Genomic DNA, 22,441 nt, shown 5'->3' with positions numbered 1-22,441 from the left:
AAAGCTTGGAACAGGTTACTGAGTTGGATGATCAGCCATGATCATAATGAATGGCGGAGCAGGCTCGATGGGCTGAATGGCCTACTCCTGCTCCTATTTTCTGTGTTTTCACACTGACTCTCATTGGGGTACAGTCCCACACACAGACTCGCACTGGGGTACAGTCCCACACGCACTGTCTCTCACTCGGGTACAGTCCCACACGCACTGTCTCTTACTTGGGTACAGTCCCGCATGTGCTGACTCTTACTCGGGTACAGTCCCTAACGTGCTGACTCTCACTGGGGTACAGTCCCGCACGTTCTGACTCTCACTGGGGTACAGTCCCGCACGTGCTGACTGTCACTGGGGTACAGTCCCACAGCTGAATGTCAAATAAGAGTTTTCCAGTTATGTTTCCATAAAATTCCATTCTGTAGTGGCCAAAGGTTGCTCTCGTGTTGCTGTGCTCCAGCTCCAGTCTAAATGAGGTTTATCAGCGCCTCCACGTTCTGTTTTTTGCTATGTTGTTTGTTCAGTCTGATCACTGCCTCAATTGACGGGAGTCTGCAGTAGAGGGAAAACACGGGTTGAGGGCAGTACCTGTGACGCTGATCCTATCATTGTTTTTCAGGTTCTGCAGCGGGTCGATGACAACACTCTGATCACCTACGATGTTTCTGCTGGAGCTGCTGGAGGCGTCGTTTCTCCCAGGTCAGATTAACAGATTTTAATACGGCATGTTTTGTGACTACCGTTTGCTGATTGCACCGTGTCAGTTCCAGTCGCAGTTCCTTGGATACTGAAGCAGTCTGTACTAAGTGCAGCATGACCTGGACAACATTCAGACTTGGGTTGATAAGTGACAAGTGCCAGACAATTACCATCTTCAACAAGAAAAACTCTAACCGTCTGCCCTTAATATTCAATGGCATTACCATTGTTGAATCTCCCACTATCAACATCCTGGGGGGTGCGGGGCGGGGGTTACCATTGACCAGAAACTGAACTGCACCAGCCACATAAATACCATGGCTGCAAGAGCAGGTCAGAGGCTGGGAATTCTGCGGCGAGTAACCCACCTCCTGACTCCCCAATGTCTGGCCACCACCTTCAGGGCACAAGTCAGGAGTGTGATGGAATACTCTCCACTTGCCTGGATGGGTGCAGCTCCAACAACACACAAGAAACTCCACACCATCCAGGACAAAGTAGCCTGCTTGATTTGCCACCCACCCACCACTACCTTACACATCCATTCTCTCCACCACCAGGTCACCATGGTTGCAGTATGTCCCAGTGACATGGTGCACTACAGCAACTCACCAAGGCTCCTTCAACAGCACCTTCCAAACCCGTGACCTCTACCACCTAGAAGGATAAGGGCAGCAGACACAATGGAACACCACCACCTGCCAGTACTTCCCTGAGTCATACACCATACCAATGTGCATGGACCTTTACCACACAGACTGCAGCAGTTCAAGAAGAAGGCGCACCATTTTCTTGAGGGCATCTAGGGATGGGCAATAAATGTTGGCCTTGCCGGTGCTGCCCACATCCCAAGAATGAGTTTTAGAAAAAGATTCCTGGATCTTGGCCAGTGACCTTGAGCAGCAGCATAGTGAAACATGTCCAGCTGCCATTCACTGGGGATTGATTCTACAGCTAATGAAGAGCACCCAGCACACACAGCAACCCATCCCCATTGTTTGCGTCTCCAAACTCTCCCACGCAGGGACAGATGCATTCCCCTAAATACAGAAAACTGAGATGCAATATGTTGTGAGCCAGGTCTTGGGGTCCCTTAAATGTGCCTCAGGTGGAATAGGACCACGGTTCCCTTTAAAATTTAGTTACTGTATGCAGTCCCTCTAAACTTTTTTGCGCGGCCTTATGCACGTGTTATTTATCCCAGAACAAGGCGTGAGTGGTACCTTTCAGGCTGCTGTGCAGTCCCACAGCTTAGCAGGAAAATTGAGTTGGTGGGCTGATGTTTTGCTGCAGTTTAATCGTCAGCATTAGATTGCACCAGTACATCACACTGGTTAAATGCCTGCTGCTGAGCCAGCCAGGACCACCTTGCTGCTGAACGATCTGTACTTAGTAAAGCACTCAGTTTTATCCCCTTATGCCCCAACCTCAATGAATTTCACACTCGACATGATGTTGAGCTTTTCTTCTGTCGTCTTCGCCTCCAGGCATACTTCTTAGTCCAGGAATCCTCCCTGTGATCAACGGACTCATTCACCCACTTCCAGTAGTCTCCCTTCACCTGGACCCCTCCCACTGGCCTCTTACCTGCTCTTGATCTTTTCATTGAAACCTGTTGGCTTGATATCGGCCGTCTTAATTTTTCTGACTCCCTCACTAACCTCTCGCCCTCTGAACTTGCTGCACTCCATTCTCTCGGGTCTAACCCTAACATTATGATCAAACCCATTGACAAGGGTGGTGCTGTTGTTGTCTGGCACACCAACCTCTACCTTGCAGAGGCTCAGCGCCAACTCTCAGACATTTCTTCCTACCTCCCCTTGGACCAGGACCCCACCATTGAACATCAAGCTACTGTCTCCGGGACTGTCACTGACCTCTCCTCCTCTGGAGATCTTCCCTCTACAGCTTCCAACCTCATAGTCCCGCAACCCCAGACCACCCGCTTCTATCTCCTTCCTAAAATCCGCAAACTGCATTGTCCTGGTAGACCCTTCTTTTCAGCCTGTTCCTGCCTCACTGAACTTATTTTCTCCTATCGTGATTCTATTTTTTTCTCCCCTGTTCTGTCCCTTCTGACGCCCTACATCATTTCAACAGTTTCCAGTTTCCTGGCCCTAACCGCTTCCTCTTCACTAAGGACGTGCAATCTCTCTACACCTCCATCCCCCACTAGGAGGGTCTGGGGGCTCTCCGCTTCTTCCTTGAACAGAGGCCCAACCAATCCCTATCACCACCACCCTCTTCCGCCTGGCTGAACTTGTTCTCACATTGAACAACTTCTTCTTCAACTCCATTCACTTCATCCAAATAAAAGGTGTTGCTATGGGTACCCACATGGGTCCTAGTTATGCCTCCCTTTTTGTGGGTTATGTGGAGCATTCTTTGTTCCAGTCCTACTCAGGCCCCATCCCCCAACTTGTTTTTCCGGTACATTGATGACTGTATCAGTGCCGCTTCCTGCTCCCGCCCCGAATTGGAAAACTTTATCAACTTTGCTTCTAATTTACACCCTTCTCTCACCTTCACATGGTCAATCTCCGACACATCCCTTCCCTGCCTCGACTTCTCTGTTTCCATCTCTGGGGATAGGCTGTCGACTAATATTTATTATAAGCTCACCGACTCCCACAGCTACCTCGACTACACTTCCTCACACCCTGCCTCCTGTAGGGACTCCATTCCATTCTCCCAGTTTCTCCGTCTCCGACGCATCTGCTGTAATGATGCAACCTTCCATAACAGCGCCTCTGATATGTCTTCCTTTTTTCCTCAACTGAGGATTCCCCCCCCGCCCCCAGTGGTTGACGGGGCCCTCCACCGTGCCCGACCCATTTCTCACACTTCTGCCCTCACCCCTTCCCCTCCCTCCCAGAACCGTGAACAGGGTTCCCCTTTTCCCCACTTCCCACCCCACCAGCCTCCATATCCACAGGATCAGCCTCTGCCATTTCCACCGCCTTCAGCATGATGCCACTACCAAACACATCTTCCCCTCCCCTCCTCTGTCAGCATTCCGAAGGGACCGTTAACTCTGTGACACCCTGGTCCACTCCTCCATTACCCCCGACACCTCGTCCCCTTCCCATAGCACCTTCCCCTGCAATCACAGGAGCTGTAATACCTGCCCATTTACCTCCTCTCTCCTCACTATCCAAGGCCCCAAACGCTCCTTCCAGGTGAAGCAGCGATTTACTTGTACTTCTTTCAATGTAGTATACTGTATTCGCTGCTCACAATGTAGTCTCCTCTACACTGGGGAGACCAAACGCAGACTGGGTGACCGCTTTGCAGAACACCTCCGCTTGGTCCGCAAGAATGATCCAGAGCTTCTGGTTGTTTGCCATTTCAATTCACCACCTTGTTCTCATGCCCATGTTTCTGTCCTGGGATTGCTGCAGTGTTCCGGTGAACATCAAAGCAAGCTCGAGGAACTGCATCTCATCTTCTAATTAATCACACTACAGCCTGCCGGACTAAACATTGAGTTCAATCATTTTAGGCCATGAGCCCCATTTATTTTTTGTTATTTTTATTTTATTTTTATATATTTTGTTTATTTTTTAACCATGTGCTAGTCTTTAACTTATTTGTCATGTTTTTGCTTTTGTACAAAGCTGTTCATTATTCTGCCATTAACACTGTCTCTGGACTCGTGCTTTGACTTTCGTTACAACTATTTAGCACTTCATTTGCATTCTGTTCCATGACATCTGTCATTTAATCTCTCCCCGCTCTGTCCTATCACAGTCCTCCTTGTTCTTCCCCTCGCGCCCCACCCCACCCCCCCCCCCCACTTGCTGAAAGCCCATTACATTTCTAACCTTTGCCAGTTGTGATGAAGGGTCGTAGACCTGAAACATTAACTCTGTTTCTCTCTACACAGATGCTGCCAGACCTGCTGAGTATTTCTGGCACTTTCTGTTCTCATTTCACAGGACCGCCTTGCCCGTTGGGTCATTGACTTGTGGAGTTATATGAAGCTGAGTACAAACGAGCCAACTCTTGTCCCGCCAGCTGATTCCTCTCGGTTTCAGTGGTGTGCCAGGCTGACTGGTCAGTGTTCACTGCAGCCTGGAACTGGTATCGATTACAGGGCCTACCACCAAGGCTTGATCCCAAACCTCTATCATTGGCTATGTGGAACCACCTTGACATCTGAGAGACCCCTTGCCTCCACTCGCCCTGGAAGATGGTTGTGCTTCTAGGGACAGCTGATTGCAGGCATACAGTCACAACTACATACAGTGACATACAAGCACACATAGTCCCAAGAACACTGACACGTGATCACATAGATACATACAACACTCACATTCACAAAGGCACGCACATTCACACAAGTACACGCAGTAAGACGCGATCACATACACAGGAGCACACACATTCACATAGAAAAATAGGAGCAGGAGTAGGCCATTCGGCCCTTCGAGCCTACTCCGCCATTCCAATACGATCATGGCTGATCATCTAAACTCAGTACCCTGTTCCCGCTTTCTCCCCGTATCTCTTGATCCCTTTAGCCCTAAGAACTATATCTATCTCTTTCTTGAATATATTTAATGATTTGGCCTCAACTGCTTTCTGTGGTAGAGAATTCCACAGGTTCACCACTCTCTGGGTGAAGAAATCCCTCCTCATCTCAGTCCTAAATGGCTTACCCCTTATCCTTAGACCCCCCGGTCCTGAACTCCCCCACCATCGAGAACATCCTTCCTGCATCTAGTCTGTCCAGTCCTGTTAGAATTTTGTAGGTTTCTATGGGATCCCCTCTCATTCTTCTAAATTCTAGTGAATACAAGCCTAATCGACCCAATCTCATACCTAATCACATAGATATAGGCGATACACATGGACATAGATGGGTCAACATGGTCATACACACAGATGCACAGGGATGTACACAGGCACGCACACAATCTAATACAGGAAAACCAGGTGATTCTGTGCTGGGTTCGGGTTTGCAAGCTGTAACTGGTGGAGTGCCACAGGGATCAGTGCTGGTGTCTCAACTATTTACAATCTACATTAATGGCTTGATGTAGGGACAGAATGTATGGTTGCTAAATTTGCCGATGACACCAAGATAGATGGGAAAGTAGGTTGTCAAGAGGGGGTAAAAAGTCTACAAAGGGATATAGATAGGTTAAGTGAGTGGGCAAAAATTTGGCAAATGGAGTATAATGTGTGAAAATGTGAACTTGTCCACTTTGGCAGGAGGAATAGAAAAGCTGTATATTTAAATTGGGAGAGATTGCAGAACTCTGCAGTACAGAGGAATTAGGCTGTCTTGTTACATGAATCACAAAAACTTAGTATTCAGGTACAGCAAGTGATTAAGAAGGCAAATGGAATCTTGTCGGTTGTTGCAAGAGAATGGAATATAAAAGTAGGGAACTTTTAGTGCAGCTGTACAGGGCCCTGGTGAGACCACATCTGGAGTACTGTGTACAGTTTTGGCTTCCTTATTTGAAGAATGATATAATTGCATTAGAGGCAGTTCAGAGAAGGTTCACTGAATTCATTCCTAGAGTGAAGGGGTTATCTTATGAAGAAAGATTGAACCAGTTGGGCCTTTACCCATTAGAGTTTAGAAGTATGAGAGGTGATCTTATTGAAACATATAAGATCCTGAGGGGACTTGATAGTGGGGGAGACGAGAACTAGGGGACACAGTTTGAGAATGAGGTCTCTCTTTTAAGACTGAGATGAGGAGAACTTTACTTTTCTCAAAAGGTGCTTTGTCTGTGGAATTCTCTGCCCCAGAAAGCAGTGGAGGCTGGGTCTTGGAATTTATTCAAGGCTGAGTTAGATTATTGATAGACAAGAGTGTCAAGGGTTATGGGGGCAGACAGGAAAGTGGAGTTGAGACCACAATCAGCTCAACCATGATCTTATTGAATGAAGTAGCAGGCTCGAAGAGCCGAATGGCTTGCTCCTGCTCCTACGTTCTTAAGTTCTGACTCATGCCGAGTGTGGGTTTCAGAAATTTGCAGCCCTAATAACATTCTTCATGTTTGGGTCTGTGTTGGTAGCCTAATCAACTGTGGGGTGCTTCACAGCAAAGATCACCTTTCTCCTCAACGACATGGGTGTGCACGCTTTCCAGTGGGGGTTAGTGGGAAGGAGTCAGAAACACAAGTCTCGACTGATTTCTGTTCCCTGTCCTAGCCCAGGTGCATTGTTATCAGTCGGACCAGGATGGTGTCTGCAGCTCTGCCCCAGCTGACCTATTTACCCACCAAACCAGCAGAACAGCTGACCAGATGTCTTTGAAAGGGATAGGAGCCCAGGTTTGCCACATTGTGTTTGCTGCTTTCCATGTGCTGAGGACTGAACAATGGTCTCCTTACAGTCCCATTGCCCTGGGTTTCAATACAGAGTTTTCAAAGGCTGCGGTCGTGATGTTTTTCACCATTGCGGTGAAACCGTCGAATGTTGGTGCGATGATTGCTAATGTGTAGCGGTAATGGTCAATTTGCAGGGACTTTGTGAATGTGCGTCGTATTGAGAGGAAGAAGGAGATGTACATTTCTTCAGGAATGTCAACCACTCACGATTCCAGACCTCCACTGAACAAATACGTCAGGTACGAGGCATCCGATTAATTCAGAGGCAACAGCTGTTACTGTCCGAGGAAGAGAACAAGAACATTAATGTTGGGGATGGAAAGGGATAAAACTTGACATGCGTGTATGAAGGGTACACTGGTGGAATGACACACAGAACATTACTACTCTGCACCATTCAGTCTGTGGGACCTCTCCCAAACATGATAAAAGTCCTGAGATCCCTGAGGCTATCAGGAGGAACCAAGCTGGGAAATTGCAGAGCAAGCAGGCACCAGGGCAGAGAGGCAGCATAGGACGGGAGCAATCCAGAGAGAGCAGACAGTGCTGTACACATCTGGGGGAGTGGAGGATATTGTATACAGAAATTACTGTATATACAGTGAAGGATACAGGGACAGTGCTGTACACAGACTGAGGGAGTGGAGTGAAGGATACATGATACTGAAGTGATAAGTGACATTAAGCAGCAGTGTGATTGGTGTCTTTGGGAAAAGATTTTTTTTTAACTTTTGATGCACCTTACCCTGTTTTTTCAGTAATGTAATTCTCAGTTAGGATGGAAAAATGGTCTATTGGCCAATGGAAGGTCAATGAGAAACACCAAACAAGAGTTGAGCCCCCAGGTGCATTGGTGCTGGAAGAAGAATATGCCTGTGTGAAGCTCTGGGACTGCTTAGTATCACTTTACTTTTAAAATCGAGTGTTACAGTGTATTCCAATCCAGACTAGGAGTGATGAAAGCTTCGTACTGAAATCCCTTCACTAGCCAGCAGATGGTGATGATGTTCTTTGCCTGTGTTGTGCTCCACATTAAGCTCCGTCAGTACTGAGAGTCTTTACTGATTCCTTTGACTCTCATTACAGAGGCGAGACTGGGCCTGGAGGGTTTGTGGTGCTGAAATCTCCCCGGAATCCAAGTGTCTGCACCTTTGTTTGGATACTGAACACAGACCTAAAGGCAAGTATTAAAAGGCCAAGGAGGAGTTACTTGATCATGATAGATCGAGGGGCTGGGAGCAGTGGAGTTTGCAATGCTCATTGTGGAGGGCAATTAGCACGGACATGTCTAGAGGTTAGAATTGGGATTTAAAATGTCTGAAAACTCTTCGAGGTTCCCCAGTTCACTCATCATCTAACCTGGGGCAGTAAGGTGTCATAGAGTTATACAGCACAGAAACAGGCCCTTCGGCCCATCGTGTCTGTGCTGGCCATCAAGCACCTAACTATTCTAATCCCATTTTCCAGCACTTGGCCCGTAGCCTTGTATGCTATGGCGTTTCAAGTGCTCATCTAAATACTTAAATGTTGTGAGGGTTCCTGCCTCTATCACCCCTTCAGGCAGTGTGTTCCAGATTCCAACCACCCTCTGGGTGAAAAAATTTTTCCTCAAATCCCCTCTAAACGTCCTGCCCCTTACCTTAAATCTATGCCCCTGGTTATTGATCCATCCGCTAAGGGAAAAAGTTTCTTCCTGTCTATCTTATCAATGTCCCTCATAATTTTGTATACCTCAATCAGGTCTCCCCTCAGCCTTCTCAGCTCCAAGGAAAACAACCCGATCCTTTCCAGTGTCTCTTCATAGCTGAAATGCTCCAGCCCAGGCAACATCCTGGTGAATCTCCTCTGCACCCTCTCCAGTGCAATAACATCCTTCCTATAGTGCGGTGCCCAGAACTGTACACAGTACTCCAGCTGTGGCCTAACTAGTGTTTTATACAGCTCCATCATAGCCTCCCTGTTCTTGTATTCTATGCCTCAACTAATAAAGGCAAGTATCCCATATGCCTTCCTAACCACCTTATCTACCTGTGCTGCTGCCTTCAGTGATCTATGGACATATACACCAAGGTCCCTCTGACCCTCTGTACTTCCTAGGGTCCTACCATCCATTGTATATTCCCTTGTCTTACCTCACACTTCTCAGGATTAAATTCCATTTGCCACTGCTCCGCCCATCTTACCAGCCCATCTATATCGTCCTGTAATCTAAGGCTTTCCTCCTCACTATTTATGACACCACCAATTTTAGTATCATCTGTGAACTTACTGATCACACCTCCTATATTCACGTCTAAATCATTAATGTACACTACAAACAGCAAGGGTCCCAGCACCAATCCCTGTGGTACACCACTGGTCACAGGCTTCCACTCGCAAAAACAACCCTTGACCATCACCCTCTGTTTCCTGCCACTAAGCCAATTTTGGATCCAAATTGCCCTGGATCCCATGTGCTCTTACCTTCTTAACCAATCTCCCATGTGGTACCTTATCAAAAGCCTTACTGAAGTCCATGTAGACTACATTAACTGCTTTATCCTCATCTATACCTCTAGTCACCTCCTCGAAAAATTCAATCAAGTTTGTTAGACACTATCTCCCCCTGACAAAGCCATGCTGACTATCCCTGATTAATCCCTGCTTCTCCAAGTGGAGATTAATCCTGTCCCTCAGAATTTTTTTCCAATAGTTTCCCAACCACTGATGTTAGACTCACTGGCCTGTAGTTACCTGGTTTATCCCTGCTACCCTTCTTGAATAATGGTACCACACTTGCTGTCCTCCAGTCCTCTGGTACCTCTCCTGTGGCCAGAGAGGATTTGAAAATTTGTGACAGAGCCCCTGCCAGCACCTCATTTGCCTCACATAACAGCCTGGGATACATCTCATCTGGGCCTGGGGATTTATCCACTTTTAAGCCCACTAAAACAGCTAATACTTCCTCCCTTTCAATACTAATTCGTTCAAGTATATCTCAATCCCCTTCCCTGATCTCTATACCTACATCGTCCTTCTCCATAGTGAACACAGATGAAAAGTAATCATTTAAAACCTCACCTATGTCCTCCGACTCCACACACACATTGTCACTTTGGTCCCTAATGTGCCCTACTCTTTCCCTGGTTATCCTTTTGCCTTTAATATACTTACAAAACACCTTGGGATTTTCCTTTATCTTGCCCGCCAGTGTTTTATCATGTCCCTTCTTCACTCTCCTAATTACTTTTTTAAGTACCCCCCCTACACTTTCTATACTCCTGTAGGGCCTGTGCTGTTTTCAGCTCTCTGAATTTGCCCTAAGCCTCCTTTTTTTGCCTTATCCAATCCTCTATATCCCTTGACATCCAGGGTTCCCTGGACTTGTTGGTCCTACCCTTCACTTTACGGGAACATGTTGGCCCTGAACACACACTATTTCCTTTTTGAATGACTCCCACTGGTCTGATGTAGACTTTCCTACAAGTAGCTGCTCCCAGTCCACTTTGGCCAGATCTTGTTATATCATATTGAAATCGGCCTTCCCCCAATTCAGTACCTTTATTTCCGGTCCATCTTTGTCCTTTTCCATAACAACCTTAAATCATAGAGTTATGGTCACTATCCCCGAAATGCTCCCCCACTGACACTTCTACCACTTGTCTGGCTTCATTCCCTAAGATTAGGTAAAGTACTGCCCCTTCTCTTGTAGGACTTTCTACGTGCTGGCTCAAAAAGCTCTCCTGGATGCACTTTAAGAATTCCGCCCCCTTTAAGCCTTTTGCACTAAGACTCTCCCAGTTGATATTGGGGAAGTTGAAATCCCCTCCTATTTTTACCCTATTATTTTTACACCTCTGAGATTTGCCTACATATCTGCTCCTCTATCTCTTCCTGACTGTTTGGAGACCTGTTGTACACTCCCAGCCAAGTGATTGCCCCCTTTTTGCTTTTAGGTTCTACCCATATGGCCTCATTTGAGGAACCTTCTAAGATATCATCCCTCCTTACTGCAGTAATTGACTCCTTGATCAACAGTGCAATGTCACCTCCTCTTTTACCTCCTCCCCTGTCACGCCTGAAGATTCTATACCCTGGGATATTGAGTTGCCAGTCCTGCCCTTCCCTCAACCATGTCTCTGTGATAGCAATAATATAATTTCCCATGTGCTAATCAATGCCCTCAATTCATCTGCCTTACTAGAGTTGCCAGATTTCTCCTGAAACAATGTGTGCTGCTTCACAGAGAGAGGGGGAAATATCTGCGAGAGAGAGAGAATGCGTGTCAGCCGGTTGGGATTGGAGGTCACATTCCTGCTTGGAGCTGGAGTGCTGACAGAGTTGACGCTTGAGACGGCCAGAAAGTAGCAACACAGGATGTGGGTGATGCATCAATGATTTATTCCCAAAGTGGCCACTGTTCTCACAGTTTGCTCCCTAATAAAGGGAGACCTCCTTGTCTCATCTTGCCATCTTGCCTCGCCCCTTCCTTTCCCACGCCTCCCTCCCCTCCCCATCCCCCCGAAGATTGCAGATGCTGTTCCTAGAGATTAATTGGCTGGTGTAACCAGTGCCTGGTTTTCCGGCCATTCCTGGGCAGCAGTTGCCAGAAGCTGTGCTGCTGCTCCCCAACACTCCCCGTACCAGTTATTATTCCTTTATTTCAAATAACTATCTTTCCCTTTCAAAAGATTTCATGGGCTCTTCTCCAACAGTATTGACCATGCACAGTAAGTGAAATTTCATGGCTGTGTTTAATCTCAGTGGATTTAGTGCAGTGGGTCCTGGTTTTATTAGGTCTGTGCCTGGGCTGTAACGTCGTGTCTGTCTGTTTCTCGAGCAGGGCCGGCTCCCGCGATACCTGATCCAGCAGAGCCTTGCAGCCACCATGTTCGAGTTCATCGCAAACCTGAGGCAGCGGATCAGTGAGATGAACGAGGCAGCATATTAGTGACTGCAGTGTGTAACATCACATCAACTCCATCTGCAGCAAGCACAATGTCCAAATTAGCAATTCCCGACCAGGACTGACTGAAGCAACATCCATAGATCTTTGTACTAATCACTGAATGATTTTTTTTTTTAACATTATTCTTACATGACTGCCCTGATTGAACTATACATGAAGAACAAAAGAGAATTGAGATACAATACTGAACTTTTTTATTTTTATATGATGCCGTTTTTGTATTGTGTTGCCTGACTCCTGCTGGAAAACCTGCTGCTGTGGGAGTTTTATGCAGAGAAGCAAATGTTGGCTCTTTTCATCGGATGCCTTTGAGCTGAAGACTCTTTGTGGTTCCCTGATAGACGGTGCAGGTTCACTCAGTGCCGTCGGGCTGAAATACTTGCTGCATCCATCAGGTGCTGCTGGTAGGCAGGTGGAGGCAGTTGCTGTTTATAATCAGAACCACACATCAAGAGTCAGTGCCACTTAGCACGTGATCAGGGGGTGTCCATGTTTCCATTGTGACAGGGATTGTTTGCTTCCCCTTTTTTGAGGGGGGCGGTAGATAAATGAAAATAGTTTCTAAGCGTGGATAAAAACTCCTTTTGTGGCTCAATGGGTAATTGCTCTGCCTGGTGTGGGACTGAGTCCCGGGAGCAGGAAGGTTCAAAGTTCAATCCTGGATTCTGCTGAAGTGGCTGATCTCAGATGCTTTACCCCTTCAGAGTCCTAGGGGTTGGGGATGGAGAGTCAGTTGGAATTCCTGCTCCTGATAACTATCCATCCAGTTGCCTTTTGGACAATGCATGTGGGTGTCTTGTGATTAAAGGATCAGATATGATGCCCTCTGAGGTGGAATATCCTGCTGCTACTCGCTGGATTCACCTTTGAATTTTGAACATTTGAGTGAGGTGCTGGAGGGAGATTGTGTGAATGGAGCCCATACTCTGATAAGCGTCTGTGCCGTCAGGAAAGGGGGAGGTAGCCACTACTTTGACGTTACCTCAGAAAACACACAGTCAGCAGTCAGGGCTGGGTGTGCAAAGTGACTTATTGCACAATTGTGGATGAAGGCCTCTGTGAATGACTTGCTTTCTCACTGTTAATTCCTCATCCAATCTCAATACTTGTTCCCTGTCTCCCACATTTTCCATGTACTCCCATTTCTTCCCAAGTTTTTTACACTGACCTGATGAATGGTAAAATGTCCTGTCCCAGGGCCAGGGCTGTATTCTAAAAGGAATAGGAAATAATTTAAAAAAAGTTTTAACCTAGAATAATACCATAAACCTGTTTATTCTCTTAACCAGAGTGAATTGAGAGGCTATTTTAATGAGTTCAGCTGTGTGGAAAGTCTGATAGCGGAAAACAAATACACTGCACACTTTCAATTGTTCAAAGCTTTCTTGGCGAAGCTGCACTCTAACCCTTCTCACCCCCCATCACAAAATCATAGCATCTTACAGCACAGAAGGAGGCAATTCGGCCCACTGTGCCTATGTTGGCTCTTTGAAAGAGCCATCCAATTAGTCCCACTCTCCTTTTCCCATAGCCCTGCAAATCTTCTCCCTTAAGTATTTATCAGGTTCCCTTTTGAAAGTTGTTCTTGAATCTGCTTCCACCACCATTTAAGGAAGCATATTTCAGATCACAACAACTCACTGTGTAAAGACATTTCTTTTCATCTCCCCTCTGGTTCTTTTACCAATTGCCTTACATCTGTGTCCTCTGATTACTGATCCTGCCACTCCATGTACTCTGTCAAATCCCTTCATGATTTTGAACACGTCTATTAAATCTCCCCCTTAACTTTCTCTGCTGTACGGAGTCTCTCCGCATAACTAAAGTCTGTCATCCCTGGTACCATTCTAGTAAATCTGTTCTGTAACTTCCCGAAGATCTTGACATCCTTTCTAATGTGCAGTTTCCAGAATTGGACACTAACCAGTGATTGATCTAGGTTCAGCATAACTTCCTTGCTTTCATACTCTGTGCCTGTTTTTAAAGCCAAGGATCCTGTCTTTTTTTAACAGGCTAATCAACTTGTCCTGCCACCTTCAAATATTTGTGTACATACAGCCCCAGTCTCTGTTCCTGCACCCCCTTTAAAATAGTCTATGTTGCCTCTCCTCTTCTTGCCACCAAAATGCAACACCTCACACTCCTGTGGATTAAATTGCATCTGCAGTGTCTGTCCATTTCGCCAGTCTGTGTCCCCCTGAAGTCTGTTGCTATCCTCCTCACTATTTACTACATTTTTGAGTTTTGTGTCATCTGCAACTTTGAAATTAGTTCAATTTTCTCCCCACCACTTGATCCTTTGGTCAGTTCTGCCTTTTGTTTTACAGAGCAAACATCCCAGAACTGGCGAGCAGGAAATTCCACTAAGCACAATAATTTTATTTGTCTATACGTTGCTTCTAGGTTAACGGTATTAGATAGGCTATCTGTGCTTAAAGTTGATAAAGCACCAGGGCCAGATGTGACGCAGACAAGATGCTGAAGGAAGTGAAAGTGGAAATTGCAGAGACATTGGCCTTAATTTTCTAGTCTTCCTTAGCTAGAGGACCACAGGCCAGTCAGTTTAACTTTCGTGGTGGAGAAACTGCTAGAGTCATTTATGGCACAGAAGGAGGCCATTCGGCCCATCGAGTCCAAGCTGCCTTTCCACAGAGCTCTGCAGTCAGTCCCACTCCACGGCTTGATTTCCCCATAGCCCTGCAAATCTATTTCTCTCAGGTGGCCGTCCAACTTCCTCTTGATGTCTTTGATTGGGGCAAAATTAATAGGCATGTGAACAAATGCGGGTTAATTAAGGAAAGCCAGCATAGAGTTGTTAAGGGAAATTTGTGTTTAACTAACTTGCTGGAGATTTTTCAAGAGGGAAGAGAGAGGGTTGATGAGGGTAATGGTGTTGATGTGGTGTACATGGACTTCCAACAGGCATTTGATACAGTGCCACACAACAGGCTTGTGAGTAAAGTTATAGTTCATGGAATAAAAGGGACAGTAGCAACATGGATAAGAAATTGGCTGAGTGACAGGAAACCGAGAGTAGTGATTAATGGATGTTTTTTGGGCTGGAGAAAGATTTTCACTGGAGTTCCCCAGGGGTCAGTGTTGGGACCCTTGCTCTTCCTGATATATAGTAATGACCCAGACCTTGGTGTACAGGGCACAATTTCAAAATTTGTGGATGTGAAACTTGGAAGCATTGTGAGCTATGAGGAGGATAGTGTAGAACTTCAAAAGGACATAGACAAGTTGGTGCAATGGGCGGACAAGTGGCAGATGAAGTTGAATGGGGCGAAATGTGACGTCATTCATTGAAGGTGTAAGGAAGAGCATTCCAGAGACTACTAAGGTGATACAATCCACAAAAGCCAGGACTGGGTAAACCAGCTGGTCACATGACTAACTGGCTGGCCCAGGGTTTTTTGAACAAGCCACAGAGTTTTTGAACTGGAAAAGACTGCTGCTGGAGTGAGAAGACCTCTCCTGTCTGCTCCCATCTCTTTCTCACAAGCCTCTGGACCCATTGAGGGCACATGAAAGTCAGGAGAGAAAAGTCTCCTACATCGAACAAGGTTTAAGAAGAATAATGGGCCCCAACGAAAAGCAAGACCTACCTACAGCCAAGGACTTTACAGCCAGCTCAAAGAACAGTAACCAAAGCCATCTCAGATATTGCCTTAAACTTTTCCACTTTATTTCTTCTGCTCTTCTCTGTCTCTATCTGCATGTGTGTATCTTGTATGCATGCTAGAGTGGGTGTGTGGCGTATCTGTAGGTGTTAACCGAGTTAGAGTTTAAGTTTAATATAGTTCAATTTTTTCTTTAAACCTAAGAAAACCTGTTTGGCTAGTTTCTTTGCCTAATAATTGGAAGTTAGTGAACAAGGATTCGCTAAGGGGGAGCTAAAAACAGTGTGTTTAAAATTAAACCCTGTTCCTGTAAGACCAGGTGAAGGCTGTGAAGGAGCCCTAGACCCCGTTCTCACCTGGTAATAACCGTAGGAAGAACTTGGAGATACAATATAAAATAAAGGTACAATTCTAAAGGGGGTGCAGGAGCAGAGGGAGCTAGGTGTATATGTGCATAAGTCATTGAAGGTGACCGGACAGGTTGAGAGAGCAGTTAATAAAGCAGACAGTATCCTGGGCTTTATTAATAGGGGCATAGAGTACAAGAGCAAGGAAGTTATGTTGAACTTGTGTAAGACACTAGTTTGGCCTCAGCTGGAGTATTACGTCTAGTTCTGGGCACCGCACTTTAGGAAAAACGTGAGGGCAGTGGAGAGAGTACAGAAAAGATTCACGAGAATGGTTCCAGGGATGAGGAATTTCAGTTATGAAGATAGATTGGAGAAGTTAGGTCTGTTTTCCTTGGAGAAGAGAAGGCTGAGAGGTGATTTGATAGAGGTATTCAAAATCATGAGGGGCCTGGACAGAGTAGATAGAGAGAAACTGTTCCCACTCGTGAAAGGATCGAGAACGAGAGGGCACAGATTTAAAGTAATTGACAAGAGAAGCAAAAGCAATATGAGAGAAAATGTTTTTCATGCAGCGAGTGTTTAAGGTCTGGAATGCGCTGCCTGAGAACGTGGTGGAGGCAGGTTCAATTGAAGCATTCAAAAGGGAATTAGACAGTTATATGAAAAGGAAGAATGTGCAGGGTTATGGGGAGAAGGCGGGGGAATGGAATTAGGTGAATTGCTCATTCGGAGAGCTAATGCTGACCCAATGGGCTGAATGGCCTCTTTCTGTGCTGCAACAATTCCATATTTAGCAACTGGAGAAAGTGGTTTTACACAAAGGATTTTGAGGCTGCCGAATGCACAACCAGAAATGGTGATCGAAGCAGAGACCAGGTCAACACTGAAGAGCAGATTTGACAAGTGGCTGAAGGAAAGGGGAATTAAGAAAAATAAAAGCAAAATGCTGCAGATGCTGAAAATCTGGAATGGAAACACTCAGCAACGGATCAAGATCAGGCAGCATCTGTGGGGAGACAAACAGAGTTAACGTTTCAGGTCAATAATCTTTCATTAGTCTTCTTTGGCCTCCTTGTCTCGAGAGATGATGATTAAGCGCCTGGAGGTGGTCAGTGGTTTGTGAAGCAGCTCCTGGAGTGGCTATAAAGGCCAATTCTAGAGTGACGGAGTCTTCCACAGGCACTGCAGATAAAATTGGTTGTCGGGGCTGTTTCACAGTTGGCTCTCCCCTTGCACTTCTGTCTTTTTTCCTGCCAACAGCTATGCCTCTTTGACTCACCACTCTTTAGCCCCGCCTTTATGGCTGTCCGCCAGCTCTGGTGATCACTGGCAACTGACTCCCACGACTTGTGATCAATGTCACAGGACTTCATGTGGCGTTTGGAGACGTCTTTAAAGCGGAGACATGGACGGCCAGTGGGTCTGATACCAGTGACGAGCTCACTGTACAATGTGTCCTTGGGGATCCTGCCAACTTCCATGCAGCTCACATGGCCAAGCCATCTCAAGCGCCACTGGCTCAGTAGGGTGTATATGCTGGGGATATTGGCCGCCTCGAGGACCTCTGCGTTGGAGATACGGTCCTGCCACCTGATGCCAAGGATTCTCCGGAGGCAGCGAAGATGGAATGAATTGAGATGTCGCTCTTGGCTGACATACGTTGTCCAGGCTTCGCTGCTGTAGAGCAAGGTACTGAGGACACAGGCTTGATACACTTGGACTTTTGTGTTCCGTGTCAGTGCGCCATTTTCCCACACTCACATGGCCAGTCTGGACATAGCAGTGGAAGCCTTACCCATGCACTTGTTGATTTCTGCATCTAGAGACAGGTTACTGGTGATAGTTTAGCCTAGGTAGGTGAACTCTTGAACCACGTCCAGAGCGTGGTGGCCAATATTGATGGATGGAGCATTTCTGACGTCCTGTCCCATGATGTTCATTTTCTTGAGGCTGATGGTTAGGCCAAATTTGTTGCAGGCAGCCGCAAACCTGTCGATGAGTCTCTGCAGACACTAAAATAAAAGCAAAATACTGCGGATGCTGGAAATATGAAACAAAAACAAGAAATGCTGGAGTCACTCAGCAGGTCTGGCAGCATCTGTGGAGAGAGAAGCAGAGTTAACGTTTCGGGTCAGTGATCCTTCTTCGGAACCGAAGAAGGGTCACTGACCTGAAACGTTAACTCTGCTTCTCTTTCCACAGATGCTGCCAGACCTGCTGAGTGACTCCAGCATTTCTTGTTTTTGTCTCTGCAGACACTCTTCAGTGTGAGATGTTAATGCAGCATCGTCAGCAAAGAGGAGTTCCCTGATGAGGACTTACTGAACTTTGGTCTTCGCTCTTAGATGGGCAAGGTTAAACAACCTGCCCCCTGATCTTGTGTGGAGGAAAATTCCTTCTTCTGAAGACTTGAACGCATGTGAGAGCAGCAGGGAGAAGAAGATCCCAAACAGTGTAGGTGCGAGAACACAGCCCTGTTTCACGCCACTCAGGATAGGAAAGGGGTCAGATGAGGCACCGCTATGCTGAATTGTGCCTTTCATATTGTCATGGAATGAGGTGATGTTACTTAGTAGCTTTGGTGGACATCCAATCTTTGCTAGTAGTCTGAAGAGACCACGTCTGCTGATGAGGTCAAAGGCTTTGGTGAGATCTATGAAAGCAATGTAGAGGGGCAACTGTTGTTCGCGGCATTTCTCCTGTAGCTGGCAAAGGGAGAACAGCATGTCAATGGTGGATCTCTCTGCTCGAAAGCCGCATTGTGCCTCAGGGTAGACACGCTCAGTCAGCTTCTGGAGCCTGTTTAAAACGACTCAAGCGAAGACTTTCTCCACTATGCTGAGCAGGGAGATTCCAAGGTACTTGTTGCAGTCACCGTGGTCACCTTTGTTTTAATAGAGGGTGATGATATTGGCATCGCGTATGTCCTGTGGTACTGCTCCCTCGTCCCAGCACAGGCAAAGCAATTCGTAGAGTGCTTAGCACTCTTGATTATTTCAGGGGTAATGCCGTCCTTCGCAGGCTAGAGAATCAATGGCATCACTGAGTTCCGATTTTGTTGGCTGTACGTCCAGCTCATCCATGACTGGTAGAGACTGGGCTGCATTGAGGGGGGTATCAGTGACAACATTCTCCCTGGAGTACAGTTCTAGGTAGTGCTCAACCCAGCGGTCCATTTGCTTGCGTTGGTCAGTGATTATGTCCCCTGATTTAGATTTGAGGGGGGCGATCTTGATGGTTGGTCCAAAAGCTCTCTTAATGCCATCATACATTCCTCTGATATTTCCGGTGTCTGAGGCCAGCTGAATATGACTGCATAGGTGTTGCCAGTAGTCATTTGCACAGCGCCTAGCTGTTCTTTGTGCAGCGCTTCTGGCTGTTTTAAGTGCTAAGGATGTTAATTCTTGTAGTTCAACAGTGCAATGCGCTTAGCGGCTATGACAGGTTCCAGCTCTTCAAAGTGAGATTGAAACCAGTCTGCATTCTGCTTCTCACGTTTGCCAAAGGTGGTCATTGCTGAGTCATAGATGGCATCTTTGATGTGGGCCCACTTGGTCTCTGCATCCCCTGCAGGAGTGTTTTGAAGGGCTTTTTCAAGTGAATTTAGAAATTATGTAACAGCTGTGGATTAGAAATTCTGTTAGTGTTGATGCGCGGGCGGCCCTTCTGCTTGGAGTGATGCAGCTTCTTTGGTTTGAGTCTAACTTTGCTGCACACCAGGGAGTGGTCGGTGTCGCAGTCCGCACTGTGGAAGCTGCGTCTTTCATTAGTACTGGAGAATAAAGGGATGTGGGAACATGGGATTAGGATACTGGTTGTGTGGAGGATAAACGCCAGCATGGACTGTGTGGCCTGTTTCTGTGTTGTAATTTCCATGTATTTGCTTTTGTGTAAAGTAACTGCTGTTTGATTGATAAAGAAAGCCATTTGTTTTGAAGTGACTTGCTCCCAGAGTTAATGAGTAAGTGCACCATGCCATGCGGTATTGCTCTGTGGAGGTTAGCTGATGTCATCACACAGGCACTGAGCTAACTTAATCCCATCTTCCCAGCCACTGCTGCTGATCGACATGCTTTGTTGCTGGGAAATGCCTGTGTGAATACTGGCAGCAGATTTGATCATTCACCTGACAGACAGAGTGTTCGGATTCCTAGATTAAGAGTAAACTTGATACGGTATCAAGGACGGTGAGGCGGTTAACTTTGAAACAGTATCCTAGCAACAATTAGTGGCTGCTAAAGTGAGAGGAAAAATGAAAAAACAAGGTGAGGTGTCAGGGAAGTTCTGTAACAAACATGACCTCAGTTTCTATTGCTGTCATTCATACAGTGACTATGTTGCAGGGTCACTCGGTGCAGTTGGCTGAATATAACTAGAAGCAGAATTTTTACCCTCCTGTGCTCCCTCTCATTGCCCAGATTCTTGAGTAATATTATCAGTCTGAATGTTATCAACACTGAGTCTTTCATTCACCCACCCCTCTATCTGTGACTTGCTATTTGGGTCTAACTTCTTTATCCTTTTATCCTCCCAGTTTCTGTTACATTTTTTAAAGCTGCTAGTTAAATACTTGGTTGCTGAAGATTCCAAGCTGGTCATTTTCTGGCGGCTTGGGTCTTTACTGTGAGCTTGTAAGCCCAAGACCTGACAAAACAATGCAATTCAAAAACTTACACCCACTTACAACTGGCATCAAAGGGAAAATCATTTGGAAATCAAAACAAATTGTGGTTCGAATCATGAGATTCTCTGAAAATGCTTCCAATTTCAAATCACCTGACCTTTAAATAGCAGCCTGGTGATATACTGAACAGAGTCTGCATTGTTGGAGCTGAGGAGGGTGACTAAAAATAAAATCCTATTACTGGCAGCACAACAGTCCATGGTGGGGATTGACCCTCTCTCTGATCACGTCCCACTGTGCCAAGTCTTCCTGCAGAGGGGGAACGGGTGGCTTGAATCTGCCTGGCACCAGGGAGAGGAACAGTGGAGACAGCCTGGTATCAGAGGGCAACTACCCCTGAATAAGAGATGTCACAGGCAGGCAGATGGAAGAGGAGAATGGACAAATTGCAATAGTTTTCATCTAATTGGTATGGTGTAATGTGAGCACACCAGGCTAGTGCAGGGAGCTGCAATGCATACTTAAATTCTGTCCTCACTTTTTCTTTTGCTTCCCAGTGAACCTATTGAGTTTCTCAGCTCAGACAGACTGCTGTGCAGAAGACAGCTATGCTCTGCTGAGTTCCCATTGCCCTCTTCGTTGACGCTCCACTGATATCTGACACAGTAAATAGTCAAGGATTTACCTAATGTGTAATACTGAAGAAACAGTTGGGAGACTGCTGTCAAGATTCAACATGGTGAAGTGAGAAAGGGACAGCTGAAGCTGGTGAGGTTAATGGGGAGTAAATGAGAGGTTGGGCCAAAACCAAGGATCTGTGCAAGGATATGGAAAAATTACTAAAATGAGAAAAAGCCAGTTAAAAATGGAGCAAAAAGCATTCAATTGTCGGTCTGCAGGAAATGTATTTTTTCACCCAAATGGAGCAAGACTGAAAGAGAATGACATCTTAAAATAGACTGTGTAGAGCTGAAACCACAGCTAATGAAATGAGTGTGTTCAGAGGAACAGGAGGAGGCCATTCAACCCCTCAAGCTGTTCTGCCATTCATTAAGCTCATGGCTGATCTGTGACCTAACTCCATATACGAACCTTTGTTTCATATCCCTTAATAATTTTGGATAACAAAACTCTATCAAACTCAGTTTTAAAGTTAACAATTGATCCAGAATCAATTGCTGTTTGAGGAAGAGAGTTTCAAACTTCTACCACCCTTTGTGTGTAAAAGTGTTTCCTAATTTCACTCCTGAAAGGTCTAGTTCTAATTTTTAGACTCTGCCCTCTAGTCTTGGACTCCCAACCAGCAGAAATAGTTTCTCTCTATTTACCCTATCTGTTCCCCTTAATATGTTGAAAACTTTAATCAAATCACCCCTTAACCTTCTAAATTCCAGGGAATACAATCCTAGTGTGTGTAATCTCTCCTTGTAATTTAACCCTTGGAGTCCAGGTATGATTCTAGTAAATCTACACTGCACTCTCTCTGAGGCCAGATCAATGTTGTTGACCCTTAATTGTCCTCCACAGTGGCCAACATGCCACTCAGTTGTATCAAACTTCCCAGTGGTTCAAGGCATGAACAATAAATTCAGCTTTGACAGCCGTCTCCACATTGAAGAATGCACAAAAGCACATATACTGAGCTGGACCTCTGAAGCAGTGCTGACTTTCACATGTCACAAGTATAATGGTTGCTAACTTCAAATGTGAATAGTTTGTTTCTAATGAAGACATTTTATTTTTGTTTGGCAATGTTGCTATAATATTCAGAATTCCAGCCAGTGTTGTTCAACGCAAGTCAGCTTGGCTGAATCTCAGTTGTGAGCCATTACATGGAACTTGTTTTTATCAGA

The 22,441-nt window shown here is 46.0% G+C and overlaps 1 protein-coding gene across 6 annotated transcripts in view; it reads left to right on the top strand.

Moving 5' to 3' along the window:
- The window catches only part of stard3 (StAR related lipid transfer domain containing 3), a 42,674-nt gene extending 24,623 nt beyond the window's left edge, over positions 1-18,051 (top strand). For all 6 annotated transcript variants that reach the window (XM_068013697.1, XM_068013694.1, XM_068013696.1 and 3 more), the window contains 4 exons: positions 614-693; positions 7,178-7,282; positions 8,130-8,223; positions 11,866-18,051. In XM_068013697.1, coding sequence (XP_067869798.1) covers positions 614-693; positions 7,178-7,282; positions 8,130-8,223; positions 11,866-11,973 — 387 coding nt within the window. In that variant the 3' untranslated portion in view covers positions 11,974-18,051. The remainder of the gene's footprint in view (positions 1-613; positions 694-7,177; positions 7,283-8,129; positions 8,224-11,865) is intronic.
- The last annotated feature ends 4,390 nt before the right edge of the window (positions 18,052-22,441 follow it).

Source organism: Heterodontus francisci, chromosome 33 (genome assembly GCF_036365525.1).
Source record: "Heterodontus francisci isolate sHetFra1 chromosome 33, sHetFra1.hap1, whole genome shotgun sequence".
Lineage (NCBI taxonomy): Eukaryota > Metazoa > Chordata > Chondrichthyes > Heterodontiformes > Heterodontidae > Heterodontus > Heterodontus francisci.
The sequence above is the reverse complement of the archived record's forward strand: the minus strand, read 5'-3'. Positions and strand labels throughout refer to the sequence as shown.